Below are 23,803 nucleotides of genomic sequence, written 5' to 3'. Positions count from 1 at the left end.
TAAATCTGTGGGTGTTGGTTTCAGAAGCCAGCAGTTTTTAAAAGTTCCCCAGGGGTGAACTTCCAATGTGCAGCCAAGTTTGAGAACCAGTGTGCTGCTGTCGGGGGCTCTCTCGGTCAGCCAGTCCTGGGCTCCGGATTTCCCTGGCCGTGGCCACTGAGTGATCCCCGGCAGACTCCCTATCCCCGTCCAGGCAGAACCAGATAAGTTGCCCTCTGCGGTGTAAGCCGAAGAAGGATCCCGAAGATGGGTGAGTGCACCGCCCCCCTATTCAGCCCGCAAAGGAACACTCAGACGCAGCGGGGGTTCCGTCAAACAGTTCCGTCTATTGTAACACAAAAGATCATATTTATATGCTTACCAGGCAGGGATTTCCAAGCTTAGGCCAATCCTTGAAAAGGTCAAATGTGCATGTGCCTTGCCTCTCTATTCTTAGCCTACTGATCATGCACTGATGAAGAGCCCGGAAAGGCGCAACTACCAATAAAAATTTTTGCGGAACTAAAAGTGACATTCCCCCTTTGCTTCCTCTAGGTGCCATCTTGTGTGGACCGTGAGGGTGGGGAACTTAAACAGCCGCCATTTGGTGTGGCCTCCTTTCACCCTAGCAATTGCTATAGCAAGTGGAGCAGTCGCAGCCCAACATGCTGCATCTGTGCTTGTAGAATATTAATGTGCATGTGAACCACCTGAAAATCTTGCTAAAATGCAGGTGCTGATTCAGTGGGTCTGGGGTGAGGCCTGAGATTCTGCATTTCTCACCAACTCCCAGGTGATGTGGGTGCTACCGGTCCTTGGACCACAACCTGTGTAGAAAGGTGTTGAACTGTGACAGTCCTCGCTTCTCCACATCTTTGTCTTCAGCTTAGTTATTCTTTCTTGACTGGATAAGAGAATAATTAGTTTTCATTGATTTATTTTTTGTTGTTTGTGTTATTGGTCAAGGTTAAGTATGTTTTCACATAGGATCAATATTTCTTCTATTAATGTCTCACTTACTTTACCTATTTTTTTCTAGTGTATTGCTTGTCCTTATTTCAAGAGCTACAGAGAGTTTCCTTAGGGCAATTAATATTTTGGTTTACATATGCACAGTAAGTCTTTTTCCATGTGAATCTTCCATCTTTTGAAGTTACTTGTATTTGATTTTTGTGTGTGTGTGTGTGACTGGTAAGGGGATTGTAACCCTTGGCTTGGTGTCGTCCGCACCACGCTCAGCCAGTGAGTGCACCAGCCATCCCCATATAGGATCTGAACCCACGGCCTCGGCCCTCCCAGCGCTGCTGTGCTCCCAGCGCCGCACTCTCCCGAGTGAGCCATGGGGCCGGCCCTGTATTTGATTTTTTTTTTTTTTTTTTAATTTTATTTTGTCGATATACATTGTGGCTGATTATTGCTCCCCATCACCAAAACCTCCCTCCCTTCTCCCTCCCCCCCTCCCCCCCAACAATGTCCTTTCTGTTTGCTTGTCATATCAACTTCAAATAATTGTGGTTGTTATATCTTCTTCCCCCCCCCCCCCGGTTTGTGTGCGTGTGTGTGTGTGTGTGTGTCTGTGTGTGTGTGTGTGTGTGTGTCTGTGTGTGTGTGTGTGTGTGTGTGAATTTATATATTAATTTTTAGCTCCCACCAATAAGTGAGAACATGTGGTATTTCTCTTTCTGTGCCTGACTTGTTTCACTTAATATAATTCTCTCAAGGTCCATCCATGTTGTTGCAAATGGCAGTATTTCATTCGTTTTTATAGCTGAGTAGTATTCCATTGTGTAGATGTACCACATTTTCCGTATCCACTCATCCAATGATGGGCATTTGGGCTGGTTCCAACTCTTGGCTATTGTAAAGAGGGCTGCGATGAACATTGGGAAACAGGTATACTTTCGACTTGATGATTTCCATTCTTCTGGGTATATTCCCAACAGTGGGATAGCTGGGTCATATGGTAGATCTATCTGCAATTGTTTGAGGAACCTCCATACCATTTTCCATAGAGGCTGCACCATTTTGCAGTCCCACCAACAATGTATGAGAGTTCCTTTTTCTCCGCAGCCTCGCCAGCATTTATCGTTCATAGTCTTTTGGATTTTAGCCATCCTAACTGGGGTTAGATGGTATCTCAATGTGGTTTTGATTTGCATTTCCCGGATGCTGAGTGATGTTGAGCATTTTTTCATATGTCTGTTGGCCATTTGGATATCTTCCTTAGAGAAATGCCTACTTAGCTCTTTTGCCCATTTTTTAATTGGGTTGCTTGTTTTCTTCTTGTACAGTTGTTTGAGTTCCTTATATATTCTGGATATTAATCCTTTGTCAGATGTATATTTTGCAAATATTTTCTCCCACTCTGTTGGTTGTCTTTTAACTCTTTTAATTGTTTCTTTTGCTGTGCAGAAGCTTTTTAGTTTGATATAATCCCATTTGTTTATTTTTCCTTTGGTTGCCCGTGCTTTTGGGGTCGTATTCATGAAGTCTGTGCCCAGTCCTATTTCCTGCAGTGTTTCTCCTATGTTTTCTTTAAGAAGTTTTATTGTTTCAGGGTGTATATTTAAATCCTTAATCCATTTTGAGTTGATTTTAGTATACGGCGAGAGGTATGGATCAAGTTTCATTCTCCTGCATATGGATATCCAGTTGTCCCAGCACCATTTGCTGAAGAGGCAGTCCCTTCGCCACTGAATAGGCTTGATGCCTTTGTCAAAGATCAGCTGACAGTAAGTGTGTGGGTTGATTTCTGGATTCTCTATTCTATTCCATTGGTCAGTGTGTCTGTTTTTATACCAGTACCATACTGTTTTGGTTATTATAGCTTTGTAGTATACCTTAAAGTCAGGTAGTGTTATGCCTCCAGCTTTATTTTTTTTGCTCAGCATTGCTTTGGCTATGCGTGGTCTTTTATTGTTCCATATAAATGTCTGGATAGTTTTTTCCATTTCTGAGAAAAATGTCTTTGGAATTTTGATGGGGATTGCATTGAATTTGTATATGACTTTGGGTAGTATGGACATTTTCACTATGTTGATTCTTCCAATCCAAGAGCATGGGATATCTTTCCATCTTCTTGTATCCTCTCTAATTTCTCTCAGCAGTGTTTTGTAGTTCTCATTATAGAGATTTTTCACCTCCTTGGTTAACTCAATTCCTAAGTATTTTATTTTTTTGGTGGCTATTGTAAATGGGCAGGCTTTCTTGATTTCTCTTTCTGCATGTTCACTATTGGAGAAAAGAAATGCTACTGATTTTTGAGTGTTGATTTTGTATCCTGCTACTGTGCTGAAATCATTTATCAATTCTAGCAGTTTTTTTGTAGAGGTTTTAGGCTGTTCGATATATAGGATCATGTCATCTGCAAACAGGGACAGTTTGACTTCATCTTTTCCAATCTGGATGCCCTTTATTTCCTTCTCTTCTCTGATTGCTCTGGCTAGTACTTCCAACACTATGTTGAATAGGAGTGGTGAGAGTGGGCATCCTTGTCTAGTTCCTGTTCTTAAAGGAAAAGCTTTCAGCTTTTCCCCATTCAGGATGATATTGGCAGTGGGCTTGGCATATATGGCTTTAATTATGTTGAGATACTTTTCCTCTATACCTAACTTATAGAGGGTCTTTGTCATGAATGAGTGCTGAACTTTATCGAATGCTTTTTCAGCATCTATAGAGATGATCATATGGTCCTTGTGTTTGAGTTTATTAATATGGTGTATCACATTTATTGATTTGCGTATGTTGAACCAACCTTGCATCCCTGGGATGAATCCCACTTGATCGTGATGAATAATTTTTCGTATGTGTTGCTGTATTCTGTTTGCTAGTAATTTAGTGAGGATTTTTGCATCTATATTCATCAGGGATATTGGCCTGTAGTTTTCTTTTTTGGTTATATCTTTACCTGATTTTGGTATCAGGATGATGTTTGCTTCATAGAATGAGTTTGGGAGATTTGCGTCCGTTTCAATCTTTTGGAATAGTTTGTAAAGAATCGGTGTCAATTCCTGTTTGAATGTTTGGTATAATTCTGCTGTGAATCCATCTGGTCCTGGGCTTTTCTTTGTTGGGAGCCTTCTGATAACAGCTTCAATCTCCTTTATTGTTATTGGTCTGTTCAAATTTTCTACGTCTTCACGGTTCAGTTTTGGGAGCTTGTGTGTGTCCAGAAATTTATCCATTTCCTCCAGATTTTCAAATTTGTTGGCGTATAGTTGTTTGTAGTAGTCTCGAATGATTCCTTGTATTTCAGATGAATCAGTTGTAATATCACCTTTTTCATTTCTAATTTTTGTTATTTGAGTCTTCTCTCTTCTTTTTTTTGTTAGCCATGCTAATGGTTTGTCAATTTTATTTATCTTTTCAAAAAACCAACTTTTTGATTCGTTGATGTTTTGAATTGTTTTTTGGTTTTCAATTTCATTCAGTTCTGCTCTGATCTTAATGATTTCTTTCCGTCTGCTAACTTTAGGTTTGGATTGTTCTTGTTTTTCTAGTTCTTTAAGGTGAAGTGTTAGGTTGTTCACTTGCCATCTTTCTATTCTTCTGAAGTGAGCGTTTAATGCAATAAATTTTCCCCTCAATACTGCTTTTGCAGTATCCCACAGGTTTTGGTATGATGTATCATTGTTTTCATTAGTTTCAATAAATTTTTTGATTTCCTGCTTGATTTCTTCTTGGACCCATATGTCATTAAGTAGAATGCTGTTTAATTTCCATGTGTTTGTATAGTTTCCAGAGGTTCGTTTGTTATGAATTTCTAGTTTTAATCCATTGTGGTCTGAGAAGATACATGGGATAATTCCAATTTTTTTGAATTTATTGAGACTTGATTTGTGACCTAATATGTGATCTATCCTGGAGAATGATCCATGTGCTGATGAGAAGAATGAATATTCTGAGGTTGTTGGGTGGAATGTTCTGTAGATATCTGCCAATTCCAATTGGTCTAGAGTCTTGTTTAGATCTTGTGTTTCTCTACTGATTCTTTGCCTAGATGATCTGTCTATTATTGACAGTGGGGTGTTCAGGTCCCCTGCTATTATGGTATTAGTGTCTATTTCCTTCTTTAGGTCTAATAGAGTTTGTTTTATAAATCTGGCTGCTCCAACATTGGGTGCATACATATTTATGATTGTTATGTCTTCTTGATGGATCAGTCCTTTTATCATTAAGTAGTGTCCCTCATTGTCTCTTTTTATGGTTTTTAGTTTAAAGTCTATTTTGTCAGATATAAGAATAGCTACTCCAGCTCGTTTTTCTTTTCTGTTTGCATGGTAAATCTTTTTCCATCCTTTCACTCTTAGTCTGTGTGAATCTTTGTGGGTGAGGTGGGTCTCCTCTAGACAGCATATAGTTGGGTCCTGCTTTTTGATCCAGTCAGCCAGTCTGTGTCTTTTAATTGGGGAATTTAAGCCTTTTACATTAAGAGTTGTTATTGAAAGGTGTTGATTTATTCCTAGCATTTTATTGGTTGTTTGGTTGTCTTAAGTGTCTTTTGTTCCTTGCTTTCTGATTTACTGTTTGTTTTCTGTGTTTGTTGGTTCCTTAGGTTGTAGATAGTGTTTTTGTTAGCTTGTTTTCTCTTCATGAATGCCATTTTTATTTTACTAGCGGGTTTAGATTTTTCTTGGGTTTTTATGGCAGTGGTAGTTATTTTTCAGGAACCAAACCCAGTACTCCCTTGAGGATTTCTTGTAAGGGTGGTCTTGTGGTAGTGAACTCCCGCAGTTTTTGTTTGTCTGAGAAATATACTATTTGCCCCTCATTTCGGAAGGATAGCCTTGCAGGGTAGAGTATTCTTGGCTGGCAATCTTTGTCTTTTAGTATTTTGAAAATATCATCCCATTCCTTTCTAGCTTTTAGGGTTTGTGATGAGAAGTCTGATGTTAACCTGATTGGGGCTCCCTTATAGGTGATTTGACGCTTCTCTCTTGCAGCTTTTAAGATTCTCTCTTTGTCTCTGAGTTTTGCCAATTTGACTATGACATGTCTTGGAGAAGGCCTTTTTGGGTTGAATACGTTTGGAGATCGTTGAGCTTCCTGGATCTGAAGATCTGTGATTTTTCCTATACCTGGGAAGTTTTCTGCCACTATTTTGTTGAATATGTTTTCAATGGAATCTCCATTTTCCTCCCCTTCTGGAATACCCATGACTCGGATATTTGATCGCTTATGGTTGTCTGATATCTCTCTCAGATTTTCTTCAATGTCCTTGATTCTTTTTTCTTTCTTTTTGTCTGCTTGTGTTATTTCAAACAGCCCATCTTCAAGTTCAGAGGTTCTCTCTTCAACTTCGACAAGCCTGCTGGTTAAACTCTCCGTTGTGTTTTTTATTTCGTTGAATAACTTCTTCAGTTCAGCAAGTTCTGCTACATTTTTTTTCAGGACATTGATTTCCTTGTACATTTCCTCTTTCAGATCCTGTATACTTTTCCTCATTTCATCATGATGTCTAGCTGAGTTTTCTTGTATCTCATTCAGTTTCTTTAGAATTATCACTCGAAATTCCTTGTCAGTCATTTCAAGGGCTTCTTGTTCTATAGGATCTAGAGTTTGAGATTTATTAACTTTTGGTGGTGTACTTTCTTGATTTTTTGTATTTCTGGTATCTTTTTTTTGGTGTTTATTCATTGTGGCCGGGGGTTTCACAGTCCACCGGTTTGAGACTAATGACTAACTAGGATGTTGCTGTGGTTGCCAATTTCGTATGGCTCCCTCTGTGACTGCTCAGTTGGCCTCTAGTGCCTTGTGTGTGTGGTTGCCTCAGGTCTTGGGCTTCTCCGGGGAGCCACCTTTCTGGTCAGCTTGGACTCTGCTGGGCTGGTGGGTCACGTACCACAGGGTGTGTGATTTCTGTTGAGCTTTCACTTCCTGTGCAGGACTTCTCCCTGTTCCGTGTGCTCTGGCCCAGGCTGTTAGATCGTGCAGTAGCGACCCCACCGGGTGTGTGGTTTTTGTCGAGTCTCCGCCTCCCTGGCCACACGTCTCCCCACTCTGTGCGCACTGTGCTGGGCTGGGGCGTGTCTTCTGCACCCCTCGTCTAACAGCTGGGCCTTCAAGACCCTGCTCGGTACCGCCTCGCCCAGGAAGTCTACCAGGTTTCTGCTGGGCACAGACGACCAGTCTCTCTGGGTGCCTTTGTGGCACTATGTAGATCTTTCTCGGGTCTTGTTCACTTTTGTATCCCCCCAGGATAAACCGAGTCTAGCGCCCACCTGCAGCCTGGTCTCCGGCAGGTTCAAGCGGACCTGGGAACTCTCCTACCACACTATTCCCAACCAGAAATTCGTTAGGCTTTTTTCCAAACTGGTGGCCGCACAGATGGTATCTGCCTCCCAGTAACAGGGAGTTTACCTGGGGCCGGAGTCCAGGGTATGGTGGAGTGACAGTCGGCCCGCCCGTACTTCCTTGCCCTCCCGAAACTGGCCCGGGACGCCCTCCGCCACCAGCCCCGCCAGAGAACCGCGGAGGGAGTGGGAGCCAAGGCCGGTCGCAAGCTCCGGAAAGCCTGGCGCCAGGCCAGCAAGTGGGAGGGCTCAGTGATGGCTGAGCAGGGCGGAGCTGCCCGCACCTGGGAAAATGGAGGCAGCACCGGCGGTGAGTGGGCTGGTGGTGCAGGCGGGGGCCGCTTGGGCATCCACCCCCCGAACAGAGCTGTGCCAGGGATCACTCACAGTGCTGTGCCAGGTCGGGCGCTCGCTCTCTGTCTCTGGTTTGCCGCCTTTCCCAGTTCTCGGCTGCTGCCGCCTCGGGCTGTTCAGTCGCGGCGCGGCTCGGGCGCTCCCAGGAATCTTCTTTAATGCCGGCCTGAAACCTCGAATCCTGAATAGGGCAGCTGGCCGCCTTCAGCGCGGCCCCGGCCTCCGGGATTCTGGCTGCATCCACAACAGCCCTGGCGCCGTGTTCCCTGTTTCGAGACTCACTTTTGCAGCTAAGAAACAGTTCTTTTCCTGCTCCACACTTTAAAGCTGTTGTCTGTAAATGAGCAGCCTCTCCTGCCGGGGGCAAAGTGGCGGTCACCCCCCACGACCGGTCAGCAGCAGCAGTCCTCCCTTAAGAGATGGCGAGAGGAAGGACCACAAGTTTCCCGGCTGCCTGAGTCCCAGTGGCCGCCTTTTCCACCTCAGCTACTCCGCGCCCGCCGCCACAGCCGCCGCCATCTTGAAAAGCCTTGTATTTGATTTTTTAAAAAGATATTTTCCATGAAAGAATTTGAATTTTTTTTTTTTTTTTTTTTTTTTTTTTTTTTGTCTTTTTCGTGACCAGCACTCAGCCAGTGAGTGCACCGGCCATTCCTGTATAGGATCCGAACCCGTGGCGGGAGCGTCGCTGCGCTCCCAGCGCGGCACTCTCCCGAGTGCGCCACGGGCTCGGCCCAGAATTTGAATTTTTATATAGACAAATTTACCCACCTTTTTCATCCATAGCTTCTAGCTTTGATGACTTTTGTTAAAAAAATCTCCTTGATTTAAAAAAATTTTAACCCATTCATTTTGTCTATATTTTAATAATTTATAAAACGATCAAATATACACTCACATACTCCTCATAGCACTGTAAACTGGTACCACCTTTTTAGTAAGTAAATTGACAAAACATGTTGTATTAATCCATTTTTGCTGCTTATAACAAAATACATGGAAGTGGGTAATTTAAAAGAAAAATGACATTTATTGCTTACAGTCTCTGAGGCTGGGAAGTCCAAAGTCCATCTGGTGGTGTCGACAGTGATCAAGGGGTCTCACATTGCAAGATGGTGGAAGCAGAGAGAGGAAGAGAGAGACAGACTCTCCCCTCTCTTTTAAAGCCCTCAGAACCACACCCCCGACCACCATTCTTAATCCATTCACTACTGCACGGTCCTACAACCCAATTACCTCTTCAAGACTCCACCTTTCAATTACCGTAATAGGATTTCCCACCCTCTTAACAGTCACAGTGGGGACTATGTTTCTAATACATAATACTTGGGGGACATAATTCAAGCTTCAATGAGTTTTCAGGGAACATAATTCAATCCACTACACATGTTAAAACCTTTAGAATTATTCATGTTATCGAATGTTGTTGACTTAATGCCTCTTTAAGTCACCTTAAAGCTATAATGAAATGAAGCTAAAAATTTACTTTGAAAAATGTTTAACACGTCTTTACATCAAGGAGCTAAAACCTGGCAACACTTAAATTTCCACCATTAGTAAATATAAATACACTATGGCATGAATAAAAGGAAATGACTTAAAAACTGCACATTTGAAGAACTCTCAATGGTGCTGAAAAATGCTCATGAAAAAGAAGTTATGTACATAATGCAAAACAGGGACTGTCGGGTTAACTCAGAACATGATGTTGTAACACCAAGGTCAAGGACTCACATCCCCCAGCCGGCCATCTGCCAAAAAATAACAAACCAAAAAAAAAATGCAAAACAGTAAGTGTGATCCAATTCTTTATTAATGAAAAAAAGAAAGGTAAAATGCAGGAAACCCTTGGTCCCACCTTCACAGCATGTGTTGGAATCTCCAATCACCTCACCAAGAGCCTCTACCCCTGGGGCTGAAAGTGCACCAGGCCTGGACCCCCTCCAGGGTGTGGCCTGGCTTCTGCTGGGTGTTTCTTCCCACACCCACCTCGGAGGCTCATCCAACCCAGCCAGTCTCAACACAAGTGTGATTTCCACAGAGACCTCCCCACCTAAAGTGCTTCTTCCAGCCACGCTCGTTTTCATTACCCTGTTCATTTCCTTCATATCATTTATCATAGCCTGCAATTATTTATTGGTGAAATTCTTTCCGGTCTCTTTCTCCACAGGAAATACAGTGGGCTTCCTAAGGGCAGGGGATCATTTCTGTTGCTATGGCTACACCCCTGAGCCTGGAACAAAGCCAGGCTTGAAGTACACATCAATAATTGTTGAGTGAATGACAAACAATGATTTTTACTCTGATAGAAGAAAAATATTTACTTCTGATTTTTCCTATTCATATTTTTTTAAATTTTCTATATTATTATATGCATATTTCAATAACTGGAAAAAGAGGGGGAAATAACCTTGTCATGGGTGTTATGGTATATAAATAAAAATGAGATTAAATTAAAGAATAGTTCATGTGTTTAAGGATGAAGGTTGAGAAGGAGCAGGGGTATGAGGACTGCATGTGGGCTGTGTATGCCTTGTTGATTGTCACCTCTGGGGATTCATCCATACATGTCCTCTGCCCCTTCTGCTTCCCTCCTCTTCTGCTCCGGGGTAAGGATGCTTCAGTGGAGGAGCCTACCTCAGGCACCATCCTCACAGGCCTGACCCCGGAGAGTCCCCTGATCCCATGGGAGCAGATCGGGCTCAGGGACTGAGCAGCTTCTTTCTGTGGGGCTTCAGAGTCCCCTCAAGGAACAGGGTATCTGGATCCCTGCCCAGTTCTATTACGGCCAAGGGTGGTCCTTAGGCCAGGGACCTAATCCTGTTGAGAGTCAAGGTCCATGCCTGTAAACTGGAGACAAGCCATCTTTACAGCATTGGTCCCCATGCCTCAGGGAAATGAGTGGTGAGCCAGGCACCTCAGCAGAGGAGCCCCTTGCAGGGTGGATTCTGTTTTGCAACAGTCGTTCATGACCCCTCAGGCCAAGGGACCTGTTGAGGATGAGCCTGAGACAGCAGCCCACCCAGCAGACCTGAGCCAGCTTCTGAGGACCCTCAATGCCGGGAAGTCTCACCATCCCAGGGCCCAGTGAGGCTGGACTGCAGGAGTAACTCCTCCAACAGCCCCTCGGCCCGTTCCTTTAACCTCCAAGGTCAAAACACCTCATGGATGTTCTCTGACTCTAGGGTTTACTTGGGTCTTTTGTTTGCTTACCTTTTCCTTTTGTTGTGAACCCTAGCTGCCCAGACGTGGCTGACACATCGCCCTTTCCTTTGCTGATGACACTGCTGTCATTGGCCCGTGCATGACTCACTTCCATTTTTGTATGACATGATGAACTCCCATAAATTCATCGCCCAAACCGAAAGCTAGAATATTATCAATATCTGGCAATTTGTGTTCTTTTGCTATTCTGTCCCCCTGTGCCCCGCTGAGTCCCCCGAGCTGACCCCTACCCTGAATTTTAGGGTTATCATCCCTGCTTTTACTTTAGAGTTTAATTGCCAGTGTCTGCTTGCCCACCACACTTGGTTTTGCTTGGTTTGTGTCTTATGAAAGGACATCCGCCACACTCTGTGTAAGGTTCCAGGGACTGAGTTTTTTCACACAACATTGTATCACTAAGTGCCATAGACCAAATCATCGCTGCAGTTCCCCAAGCCCTCCCATTGAAGAGCTGTTCATGCACACCCTTTGCCATGACTGTCAATGCCTCCCACCATGCTGGACAGAGTTTGTCCCCACCCACTGCACTGGACTTGGGCATGTGACTGGCTTAGAGTTTAGTGATGGGAACAGAAGTGATGACTGTGTACCAGGATTGTGCCAAGACTTGAAGAGGCACTGCATTTCTCCACTTGTCCTCACACTGTCAGGGGATTTTCCATAGTAATTGAGTGCCCTGGAATACTTTGTCTGATAATACATCATATGGAAGCCCCTCATGTCTGACCACTGAGTCTGGAAACACCCACTCTGGGCCCCAGAGCACATGAACAGCAGACCTGAACCCACCCCATGGTGAGCCCAGCTGCAGTCAGCCTTCAGATCTGCTCCTGGTGATGGAGGCTTGCTGTGGTTACTACCTGGTGAGGGTGAGTCGTTACACAGCGTTTTTGTGCCAAGGGCCTACGGATACACTCAAATTCACCAAATTAAAGCACGATTTCTAAGTCTTAGATTTTGGAGAAATATGTGGTGATGGTTAATTGAGTAAGAGATCCAAATCTTATGCCCCAACACTCTCGTGCTCCTTTGATCTTCACAAACATATGCACGTGCACACACACACACACACAGACACACACACACACTCTCTCTCTCTCTCACACCCTCATCATGTTGATAGTACATAGAAATTTTTAGTTCTGACTTGTTCTGAACATATTCAGAGCTGCTCCAGCTACTCTACACACTTGCCAGGAAGGTGTAAATGCTTATTGCTTTATGCTACTGAGATTATGAGGCTGTTTCTTATGCAACGTAGCTCATTGACACAAAACCCTTCCACCTGAGGTCTTTTGTCTTCCTTTAATTTTGGAAAATGTATCTCCATTGTTTCTTCAAGTATTTATTTTTATTTTTGTTTTTATTTTCTTTCCTTTGGAAATTCCTATGTTTTGTGGAGAGTAGGGTAGTTGCAGGGTTTTTTGTGTGTGTTTGTGTGTGTGTGTATTTTGTTTGTTTTCTGCTTTATGAAGGTATAACTGACAAATAAAAATTGTATATATTCAGGGTGAACATGTGATGTTTTGATATACATGTACATTGCAAAATGATTAAATCAAGCTAATTAACACATCCATCACTTCACATAGTTACCTTTCTTTTTGTGGTAAGAATACTTGAGATCTACTCTCTTAGCAATATTTAAGTATACAGTATAGTCTTATTAGCTATAGTCACCATGCTGTACATTAGGTCCCCAGAACTTATTCATGTTACAACTGAAGATTTGTACCCTTTGACCAGCATCTCTCCTTTTCCCACACCCGCAGTGCCTGGTAACCACCATCAACTTTCTATTACTAAGAGTTCCACATGTTATTAGATTCCATGAAGTGAGATCATGTAGTATTTGTCTTTCTGTGTCTAGCTTATTTCATTAGTATAATGTCCTGAAGATTCATCCATGTTGTTTCAAATGGCAGAATTGCTCTTTTTAAGGCTAAGTAATATTCCATTATACATATATACACACACACCAATTTTTTTTACCCAGTCATCTGTGGATAAACACTTCAGTTGTTTCTGTATATTGGCTATTGTAAATAATGATGCAACAAACATGGGAAGACTCTTCAACATACTGATTTCATTTTCTTTGGATATATAACCAGAGATGGGATTTCTGGGTCATATGGTGGTTCTATTTTTAATTTTAACCTCTATACTGTTTTGCATAATGGCTGTATCAATTCACATTCCCACCAGCAGTGCACAAGGATTCCCTTTTCTCCACATCCTTGCACGTGTATTAACTTTTGACTTTTGGGTCATAACCAGCTGAACAGGCATAAGGTGATATATTATTGTGGTTTTTATTTGTGTTTCCTTAGTGATTTGTGATGTTGAGCATCTGTTTATGTACCTGTTGGCCATTTGTACGTCTTCTTTAGAAAAATGTCTATTCAGGTCCTTTGTCCATGTTTTTAATCAGGTGGTTTGGGTTTTTTGTTTGTTTTCTTGTTGTTTTTTGATTTTGTTTTTTGCTATTGCGTTGTTTGAGTTCCTTATATATTTTGAATATCAAACCCTTATTGGATATATGGTTCACAGACATTTTCTCCCGTTCTGTAGGTTGCATTTTCTTCCTTTGCTGTGGAGAAACGTTTTAGTTCGATGTATTACCACTTGTTTGTTTTTGTTGTCTGTACTTTTGGTGTCCTATCCAAAAATTCATTGCTGAGACCAGCATCAAGGAAGTTTTCCCCCATATTTTCTTCTAGGAGTTTTATGGTTTCAGGTCCCATGTTTAAGTCTTTAACCTATTTTGAATTGATTTTTCTGTATGATGTAAGAGAAAAATTCAATTTCATAATGACAGTCCTGAATAAAATCTACCTTACCATTTTAACAAGTGCCATGAATAATGTTTTGGCAGTTTATACTTTTGGACATGTTTAGACTTCCACCTCTGTCCTTCATATCCCTTATCTCTTCTTTTTTTCTCTCTATTCTCTCCTGCTGCCTTCTTAAAGCATTCCCTGAAAAGGCTGTCCGCCTCATCCCTCTCTTACTTCTGTCTGCTTTGCCTCCCAACCCATTTCTGCCATAAATATCCATCCCTTGTGTTCTATATTTTGACTGTCGAGTTTTTCATATCTAATATTTCCACTTCATTCTTTTTTTAAATAGCTTTTTGTCTTTTTTTATGTTACTAAAATCTTTTCTTATCTTCTTAAGCATTTTATAATCTTGCTTGTTTTAGATTCTTTGACAATCTTTTCTGACCATTCTGCTTCAGATGGTCAGCAGGAGTCAGAGCAGGGGTCAACAAATGCTTTCTATAAAGGGGCAGATGGGAAATACATCATGCTTTGCAGCCACATGGTGTCTAGAACAGCTACTCAAAATATATATTATTTCAATGTAGTATATATTACTCAACAGGTCTCTGGGATACCTGGGCTTTATACTCTGGAGTTCATCACCTTCCCCTTCCCTAAATTCACCGAAGTAGAGTCTTAATCCAGGTCAGAATTCCAGACAGAGCAGCTGATACATCTTGGGAGAACATGGGCTGGTTGACTGGTCAAAACAGCTAAATGCCTGAGGATAGCTGAATACCATTAGTCTGAACCACATGAAATTATTATCTTTGTAGGTCAATATCAGTCAAATATTGAAATTCCCTGTGGTTCAACTTAATACTCTCAATAGATGTGGGTGAACCATGGCCCATGGATCAAATCTGGACAGCCACATGTTTTGATGAATAGCTATATTGGAACAGAGAAATTCAGGTACTTATACATTGTCTTGGCTGCTCTCATGCTCACATCCTGCATCTCCAGCCTTCCTAATCTTTGGGTCACTGTGAAGAGAGAGCCACTTCGGTGAACAGGAAGGATCCGCGGGGACCTGGGAGGCTTCTTTTGAGATCAGGAATCTACTTGACATTTTGTTATTGACTTCTAGCTTAATTTCACTGTGGTTCTAGAACACCGTCTGCATGATACTAGGTCTGTGTTTTGTTGAGAATTGCTTCATGGTAGAGAATGGATCTATTCTGAAAATGTGCCTGGCACTTGAGAAGAATGTACATCATGCAGTGTTTTCAGTGACTGTGTAAGTCAAGAAGGACAATTTGATTTTGTGCTATTCAGGACTTCTACACCTTTACTGATTTTTGTTGTTGTGGTTGGTTTAGTTTTATCAGTTCCTGGAGTTGTGCTTTATACTCTCTCACTATGATTGTAGATTTGTTTAGTTCTTATTCTTCCCATTTTCACTTTATATATTTTGACAGAAGCCTACATACTTAGAGGTGTTCTATCTTCCTATTTCGTCAGTAAAAAAATCCATCTTTATTGCAGGCAAGGCTTCTTATTTTAGAGTTTGTTTTATGTGACATTAGCACTGCTACAGAGGCATTGTTTGGTTAGTGTTAGCATAGCACACTTATTTTTCCAAATTCTCTGTGTTCCTATATTTAAGGTGTGTTTCTTTTTTGTTCTGTTTTCTTTTGTTTTTTAAACAGTCACATAAATCTGTCGTTTAATTAGAGCATTCCTTCTATTTGCGTCATTCCAGCTACGTGTTCTTCTCTCCTAACTTTATGCTATTATTTCCATGTATACTAATCCTACATGTATTTTACTGTCTCTAATAAGATATTGGTTTTTCACACTCAGCATATCGTGTAGAATTATCTACATACATACTTTCTTCCAACCATGCTATTCCTCCATCTGGGGTTGTTTTCCTTCTGTCCAGAGAATTCCCTTTAGGATTTATTTTAGAACTTACCTTGGATTGAGTGTCCCCACAAAACCTAGCCCCCACTGTGACTGTTAAGAGGGTGGGAAATCCTATTATGGTAATTGAAAGGTAGGGCCTTGAAGAGGTTATTAGATTGCAGGACCATGCCCTAGTGAATGGATTAATAATGGTGGTCGTGTGCATGGTTCTGAGGGCTTTTAAAAAAAAGTGAATGAGGAGGTTCTTCTCTCTTGCTCTCTCTGCCTCATCATTTTTACAATGTGGTACTCTGTCATCACTGTCACCGCCACCAAGGCTCTCAACAAATGTGTTCCATGGACTTTGGACTTCCCAGTCTCAGAAACTGTAAGCAATAAATTTCATTTTTTTTTATAAACTACACAATTCCAAGTATTTTGTTATAAGCAACAGAAACAGACTAATATAGAACTCTTTTGCAGGCAGCAAACACTCTCCTTTTTTTTTTTTTTTTTAACAACTTTATGTTGTATGTATTTTTGAGACATACTTTTGTTGGCTAAGGAAATCTAGTCTGGTCATTAATTTCCTTCATGATTTAGAAGATGTGTGATGGTGTCTTCTGACTTTCCTTGTTTTCTGTCTGAGATCAGCTGAAAGCTTGATACCTGCTTATTTGAAGATAAGGCACTTTTTTTTAACCTCTGGATGATGTTAAGATTTTTAAAAATTTTGGCTGTTAATTATTTCACACTCAGTTGTGTGTTCCTTCCATTATATCTGCTTGGAGATTGTAACACCACTTAAATCAATGGCTTGCTGTCTTTGGGCAGTCCTAGAAAACTCACACTTCACAATTTCAAATATTGCTTCTGCCGCTCAATCTTCTTCCCTTACTAGGGAGATCATCGTGAATTGCTCCATATGCTCCTATGCTTTTCTTGTGTTTTACATCCTGGACCATTTTCTCCGGCCTGTCTCTGGTTGTGAAATTCTCTCCTCAGCTTTCCCTGATCTTAGATTAGCCCACCTGTTGCACTGTCCATTTCAGTTACTGCATCGTTCAGTCCTAGAATTTTCATTTTATTCTTTTTGTTAGCTTCTAATTCTTTGTCAGGATTATTCACCTTTTAATTCCTTGAACCTATTAGCGTTGGGTACTTTAAAGTACATGTCTGATATGTACTTTATCAGTACATACCACAGTGCCTTGATATTTTTTCAAATTTATTTCCGTTATTTATTTTTGCTCTTGGTTTTCCATTGTCTCGTCTTTTTGCCTAATTGTTTTCGACTGAGCACTGGACATTCTATATTTTTAAAATATGATCTAATTTGAGGCTCTGCATGATTTGGATGATATTTTAGATTTACCTGACTGCTCTCCACAGGATGTAAGCCACAGGACAGATCTGTGTAAAGTATAGACTATTACACAGGCATCATGTAAAGAATAGCAGAATTCTGCGAGTGGGCTGAAGCCAGGAGACTGGAAGAGGCATGACAGGAGGTCATGCAGGGTCTGGGGAGCTCTGCAAGCAGATGGGGCAGGTGCTGAGGGCCAGCAACTGAGTGTGGGGCAGCAGAGGACCAAGACAAAGGGCTCTTTATGGCAAATGTGGTGGTTTGGGAATAGATTTGTTGGTTTGCTCAGCTGATGGGATCAATGGGCTGACAATGGAACCTCTTAAGAGAGGACAGGAAAAGAGATAAACAACAGCAGTTTCTGTGGTGGGTGACCCTGTTCTGAAAAGTGGTATCTGGGAAGCATCACAAAAAGGGGATGACAAGTGGCAGTTACAAGTGCTCCTGAGCCTTTGCATCATTCTTTCACTCGGTGTCTATGGATCAGTGTCCAAGAGTAGAAAGGGAGGTGGTAGGATCACTCAGCCCTGCAGCCAACTTCAGAAAAGAGCAGTAATTAACCGTGAGAGTAGCCGCCAGTGCCCTGATGTGAAAATGGGAGGGGCTGGCGGTGAGAGTTAAAGGGGACAGTTCACATGACACACATTTTACAAGATCGACGGTGCAGGGAGCACGACTCTCCTGTCTTTCTCCTCCACCTCCTCCCATTCCTCCTTTGTCACTTTCCCTGTCACCACAGTGCTGAGATTTCGGTTAAGTCCCAGTTTCAGGAGGGATCTCAGAAAATGTATTCCAAAGAGCTCTGTTCCTTCAAAATACGCCATTCCAGGAAATACAGAAAACATTTTGGGTCTGATGGAAGTCTAGAATTTATGAAATCTGTGTCACATTTTCTATTGTGTGTGTGTGTATAACTTTCAAACATATTTTTTACTCCTACTGATTTGAGCCAACTAATGTGTGAGCTGAATCTGCAGATGTTTCTCCAGGACACAATGACATAAGAAAGACTCCTGGGTTATGGCTGATCTCAGAGAGTGACACATCATTCAAAATCTACTAATTTCGGTTCATCCTATGACAAAAGTAGCAGGAACAAAACTTACCAACCCTCCAGGACGTCTACATAGCTCATGACCTCTGAGCTTCAACTCAGTAAAATCCACAATAGGACATTGTTTTAAATTTCTTAGAGAGATGGAACCAGAGGAAAGACACAGACCACAGACAAAAAACACTAAGAGCAATTAACACAATTTCTAAAATACTAGAGTTCCTCAAGAGAACTTTTTACAATCTTGGCTGCAAGTGCCAATCACCTGGGGACTTCACATATTTCTGATGTTGGTTGTCAAACTTTCTGCTACAATAGAGAAGGGGTGTTGCCTGGAGTCTAAGAAAATTATAAAATGAAACCTATGGGAGCAAAATCAAAGTAGAAAAGAACTGTAGTAGTGTGAAAAGGCACCACCCTCTGTGAAAAGGGACTGGAAGCTGAAGGAGCTTCTGCCTGTAACCACTGCCTGTGAGCCCAGCTCTTATAACAAATGCATGGGAAAGTGTCGGCCAGGAAAGGGACATTCAAATCAGAGTCCACAGAAATCCAGGACACAGGACAAAAGACCCCCAGCCATTCCATTCTGGAGTATTCCTCTAGATGGCATCGCCAGTGCCTCCCTGCGCAAATCTTGTTCCCACCCTCCCATGCCTCCGTCTCTCTGCCCTCCAAGGCTGCTCCCCAACGAGCACTCCAAAGGAGAGACTTGCTTGGCAGGTGGGTGTCTGCCATCACAGTGGCAGGGAGTGGTGTTGACAGCTGGGGAGGCCCAGCTGGTCCAGGATGAGGAATACAGGCCTCAGGGACCAGATGAGGACATGGGGACTGGCGCTGCCATCTTCTCAGTTGTCAGTTGAGCCCTGGAGAAGATGTTCTGGTCATCGGGCAGCGCTCAGTGCCACAGAGGGCAGAGCCTCCTGTCAGCTTCAGTGTCCCTCCCCTGCCCCTGGGCCTGGGCCTGGCCCTCTGCAGAAGGGCCACCCACTGTGAGCCTGGTCCTGGGATGGCAGCAGAGGGGACCCAGGTGGCTGCTCACAAGAAAAATTGTCTGCATTCCTTTTGAGTAGGTGGATGAGGGACATGGGGAAGTTGGAAAGTGAATGAATGAATGCATGAACAGATGAAGGAATGGATGAATGAGTGAATGAATGAATGATCACACAAACCCACCGCTGGAACCCCTACATGAAGTGCCTCATGACCTGGGGAGTTGGATTTGTTCAACGCTCTGCACCTGCAGCTGGGGTAATAACCATGATGATGACATAGTCTCCATCCTATATCACTGGCAGCGACATCCACGGAAAATGAACGAAGTGGGAGAGGGCAAGACTGCACAGGGACCCAAAAGTGCTGAGATGCCTTTAATTCTGCTGGTTCTGCACCGACCTGCGACTACAGACTGTCACACCCCAGGAGGAAAGGGACTTCTACAGTGAAAAGCCAGGGCCTTCATCCCCGCCTATGTCGGCACACAGGTGCTGTTTAGGAGAATAAACTGGGTAATCCAGGGTTGGGCATCCACATGAAAAGAGCAGCGCACCTGAAAAAAAATTGTAATGCATAAATAAGAAAAATGCAATGCTTTGAGATCATGATGCATTAAAACTAAGACAATTAAATTAAATTACACTTAAATTAAAAAATAAAAAGCAAAATCAGTCCCCTGGGGTCAGGGCTTGTAAAGCTCACAGCTCCACCTGGACAATGGGCAGAGGTGGCTCAATCCACCAGTCTGAACCTGGGGTTCCTGAGAGGAATCCTGGTTGGAGCCATCATCTGCGCCTGAAGCATCCCATCCACTCACAGCATTGCCAGCGCACACGATGCTGGATAAGCTGCCCCTCCGCATGTCTGAGGAAGCAGAAGACTGTCTAGAGGTAGGCACCCACTAGCTGAGCAGCAGCTTGCAAACCCACCCAAGGGAAGGCTGTGGGTTGGAGGGAGAAACAAGCCTCACTGATGGCACCACCGTGATTGAGGCCCATCCTCAAGCTCCAGGATCCCGTGGATCACACATCAGCCACGGGATGATGAACTTGGACTGAGGGGGAACAGCCAAAAGACATGAACTAGAGAGAGATGGCTGGGTGTGCAGATGAAATAAACAGTCCTCCAGTCCCCAAGAACAGGAACAAAGAAGAGTAAGGACCACATGGAAAACATCATCTGCCTGAACCTGTAGGGTCTCTTCAAGGGACAGGGCTGGGACCCAGAGTGGGGCTCCAGCCAGAGAGGAAGGCCATCTAGACATCTGCAGGTGGCCTGCGGTCAGCCGCTGGGCTGTGAGCAGAGGGCTCACCCCCAGTGCAGGGAGTCAGGCTCTGCCTGCTCAGAATTACCACTTTCTGTCTCCCAGGGAGGGGTGGGGGGGTGAGGGGAGCCTGGAAACCTGTGGCAGAGAGGTCAGGAACCCTCCTTCTGCCCCAGAATCGTCCCTCAATGACTCTCCTAAGTCTCCTCCCAAAGGCTCTCCTTGACATTTTCTCTCATCCCTAGTTGATCGGTATGCTGTGGGCTTTATTTTAGTCTCAGACCTTTTTCTCTCCTGCGCCTTCTTGCAATGGGCAATTGTCAATGTCTTCATCATGCTTTTTACAAACTGTGCGGCCCAATTCCATGTCGATTAAATATATCCAAGAAAACATCTGTCAAGAAGAAATTGTAGAAACTTCTGTGAAATACTTTGTTGGAATGAGAAAAACAAAAAGAACCAAATAGAAAAGTGGGTAAAGGGGTGATGTGCATATGCATGTAAATAAAGATCCACACGTCCTGTGCAACCTCTCTTACTTCCCTAATTTCTGTTGTATTTCTTATTCCACTTTTCCTCTTAACTCTTCATTTCCCCGTTTAAGGATGTCCATAAGTGCACCTAAAACATGCACTGGAATCCTCCCTGCAGCACTCTTCCCAGTGACTAACACCAGGTGGTCACACGGACAGGGCAATGAATACATAGGGTGTGACACACTCACAGGATCTGGTCCTGCACAGCAATGAACCCGCACATGCTACAGCCACACCCGATGACAGGATGACTCTCAAACCTGCGCCTGAGCAGCATCAGCATGTGCTGAATGATTGCTTTTACGCAAAGCAGGAAAACAGCAAGATTAATGCCCACGATTAGAAATCAGAGTGGCGAAACCCCTTTGGGGGATGGATATAGATGGGAACGTGGGCAGGGGCAGGGAGGAGCATCTTCTGAAGCTGGGAATATTCTTTCATGTGGTGTTGACTGCACAAAAGTGCTTATCTCGCAAAAGTTCTTATTTTCCTTATAAAGACGTAAAAACAAAACAAAACAAAACAAAAAAAACCTCAGGAACACCCAGACATAGAGAGAAAACAAATGCACCCAGAAATCTGTGCAGGCTGGAACACATGTACCACTAGAATGACCTAGAAATTGTCTAAAAGGTTGACTTGGGAGCTCAGAAATCCATGCAGGTGACAATGATGCCCACTCGTGCCCCAACACATGCCAGCAACACACTCACAGCTCACGCCCTGACACACACCAACACACACTCACACATTCACTCTCTGACACACACCAACACACACTCACACATTCATTCCCTGACACACACCAACACATTTACACACACTCATGTGTCCACACACGTCCTGCCCCTCCTTGCACGGTCCCGGACACTGTGCTAGGCCTGCACTCCATGTCTGGGACAGCGGCAGTAGAGGTGTCAGTGCCACAGGGGCTCCTTTGGCCTCCCAGAGTCTGGTGCTGGGGATGCAGCCTGAGGACGAGGCAGATGGCCTACGAGCCAAGCAAAGACGAGCACAGCTGTGTCCGTGCAGGGGCAGTCCATGGCACCATGGCTTCAGGCGTGCAGCACAGACATTCCATTTCGGCCTCCACATAGACCCAGAAGCCTGAACGTCTATCTCTGGCAACAAGGTGACCATCCCCTCATCCTGGCCAAGCTTACTGGGGGCTTTGGAGAGTGAGAAGCTTGCTGGAGCACCAGAGTAGTACCCTCCAGTGGATCCCCAGGACTCCAAGTACAGGATCCTAACCACTCAGCCCCACCTGCCCCTGCACACCTGCAGCAGACACGGGTCCATGGACTTTGAGGCCGTGGACTCTCCGGTGGCTGCCTGCATTGCTATTCCCAAACCTCTGCATGGTGGGGTCCTTCCAGGCATGCCTCACAGAGGGATCTTTCCTGACAACCAACCAAATAACGCCTTCCCTTCAACCTTCCTCACCAGCCCAGGACCCCGCATCACTGCGCTGACTGCACCTGCCCACCTCTCACTATTTCACTCATGAATGTGGGGGCCGGCTCACTTCTCTCTTCACCCAGCACAACATCCCCGAGACCAGGTCCCGGCCGTCTCCCCCACCACTTCCTGCACACAGGCTGACACACAGTGGACATCAGTGACTTCTGTGTCGCACACCGCTTCTCTCTCCCCCACCCAGAAGCTGGGCTTCTGACTCGATCGTTTCCTGTCTGCTTATCTTCTGTCCTCCTTCTATGCTGTTTTTCAGGGGCTATACTCAATAAGAAAGCAACACAGAGCTTTTCTGATGATACCTTGCATTTTTCTTAAAAATGTTTGCCAAGTTAGAAAATTGCTTGCTCTTTTGTGCATGGCAAGGGTCCACCAGCCACCGTCCCTGGCTGGCTGCAGGGAATGTGGGAGCCACAGCAGGGTGACACCCGGCCACTCACCTGCTGCTGGCTTTTCCGGACCCGCAGAAACTTGTAGGCGAACTCATCCTCCTGGTCTTCGTTGAACTGAAACACGGCATACTCCACAGTAATCATGACATACTGCGAGTTCTTATCAATGTCTACAAATTGGAAACTACAGATGTGGGTCCCCAGGATGAGGAGCCCCATGAGCAAGGCCACCTTCCGCAGCATGCCTGTCCTGGTTGTAGACTGGGGACTGGGACACGTGGCAGAGGGGCGGTGGCATGGCTGCTGCTGGCACCCTTCCCCACACTCCCACACAGCCCTGCCCATGTCTCCTCCACTCCCCCACCTTGTCCCTCCCCTCCGTCACCACCAAGCTGAAGGCAGAGCAGGAGGCCACATTTTCACCCCCTGGCCACCTGAGCTTTGAACCCATGGGCATGCATCTGCCTGCTGCCTGCACATTTCTGGGGCTGCCGCAGTAAGACCTGGTGGGAGTCTCAAGCCCACCTGGCTTGTCCTCACGGTGGTGCCTCCCAGGACTGGTAGTGTCATGGGAACCCCTAGAAATAATGGTGGGCCCTGATTCCTGGGAGTTGAGGGGAAACTCTGCCCTCCTGGGGCCTGGGCTGCAGCCCACACCCTCAGGGAGCCTCAGGAGGGCACAGAATGAGGGGCCAGCATCGGAGGCTGGGAACTGTCCTCCCACCATCTGTGGCACCTGCTGGTCGACTCTCCATTCTCCCTCTTGCCCCAAGGCCTGGCCATGCTTGTGCTTAGCAAGGAAGAGGGGTTTCTAGTGTCCTGGGGTAGGCAGGGAGAACTCCAGGACAAGAACGAAGCCGAGTCCCAGGCAGGAGCTCCGCAGGGATGCACGTGGACAGCCACCCTGCCAGTGAGAGGGTGTCCGGGGCTGGGAAGGGCAGGTCCTGCCAAGCACCGGCTGACGTGCATTGTCACCCAGCGCCACCATCCTGTAGTCCAGGGTCCTGAGCCATGCCACCATGTCAGGCTCTTCTTGGAGGAAAGCCATTGAGAAGAAAAGAAGGCGACGGCACGAGCAGGCTGGGAGGCATGAAGGCTGACCATGCATGCGAGGGGCTCATTCCAAGACAGCTTCCCCACCTTGGCTGCGGGGCACCCACACACTTATGCTTTAGTGACTTCACAGATGGTCCCAGGGC

The 23,803-nt window shown here is 44.5% G+C and overlaps 1 protein-coding gene across 1 annotated transcript; it reads right to left on the bottom strand.

Moving 5' to 3' along the window:
- Nucleotides 1–19,411: 19,411 nt before the first annotated feature.
- On the bottom strand, nt 19,412–22,847 carry LOC134391329 (cystatin-12-like). Its single transcript, XM_063115357.1, has 3 exons — nt 22,653–22,847; nt 20,487–20,597; nt 19,412–19,492 (listed from the first exon to the last, which is right to left on the bottom strand). Exons 1-3 carry the CDS (start codon nt 22,845–22,847, stop codon nt 19,412–19,414), a joined length of 387 nt encoding a protein of 128 aa, XP_062971427.1.
- Between the last annotated feature and the right edge of the window lie 956 nt (nt 22,848–23,803).

This window comes from Cynocephalus volans, chromosome 11 (genome assembly GCF_027409185.1).
Source record: "Cynocephalus volans isolate mCynVol1 chromosome 11, mCynVol1.pri, whole genome shotgun sequence".
Lineage (NCBI taxonomy): Eukaryota > Metazoa > Chordata > Mammalia > Dermoptera > Cynocephalidae > Cynocephalus > Cynocephalus volans.
The sequence above is the reverse complement of the archived record's forward strand: the minus strand, read 5'-3'. Positions and strand labels throughout refer to the sequence as shown.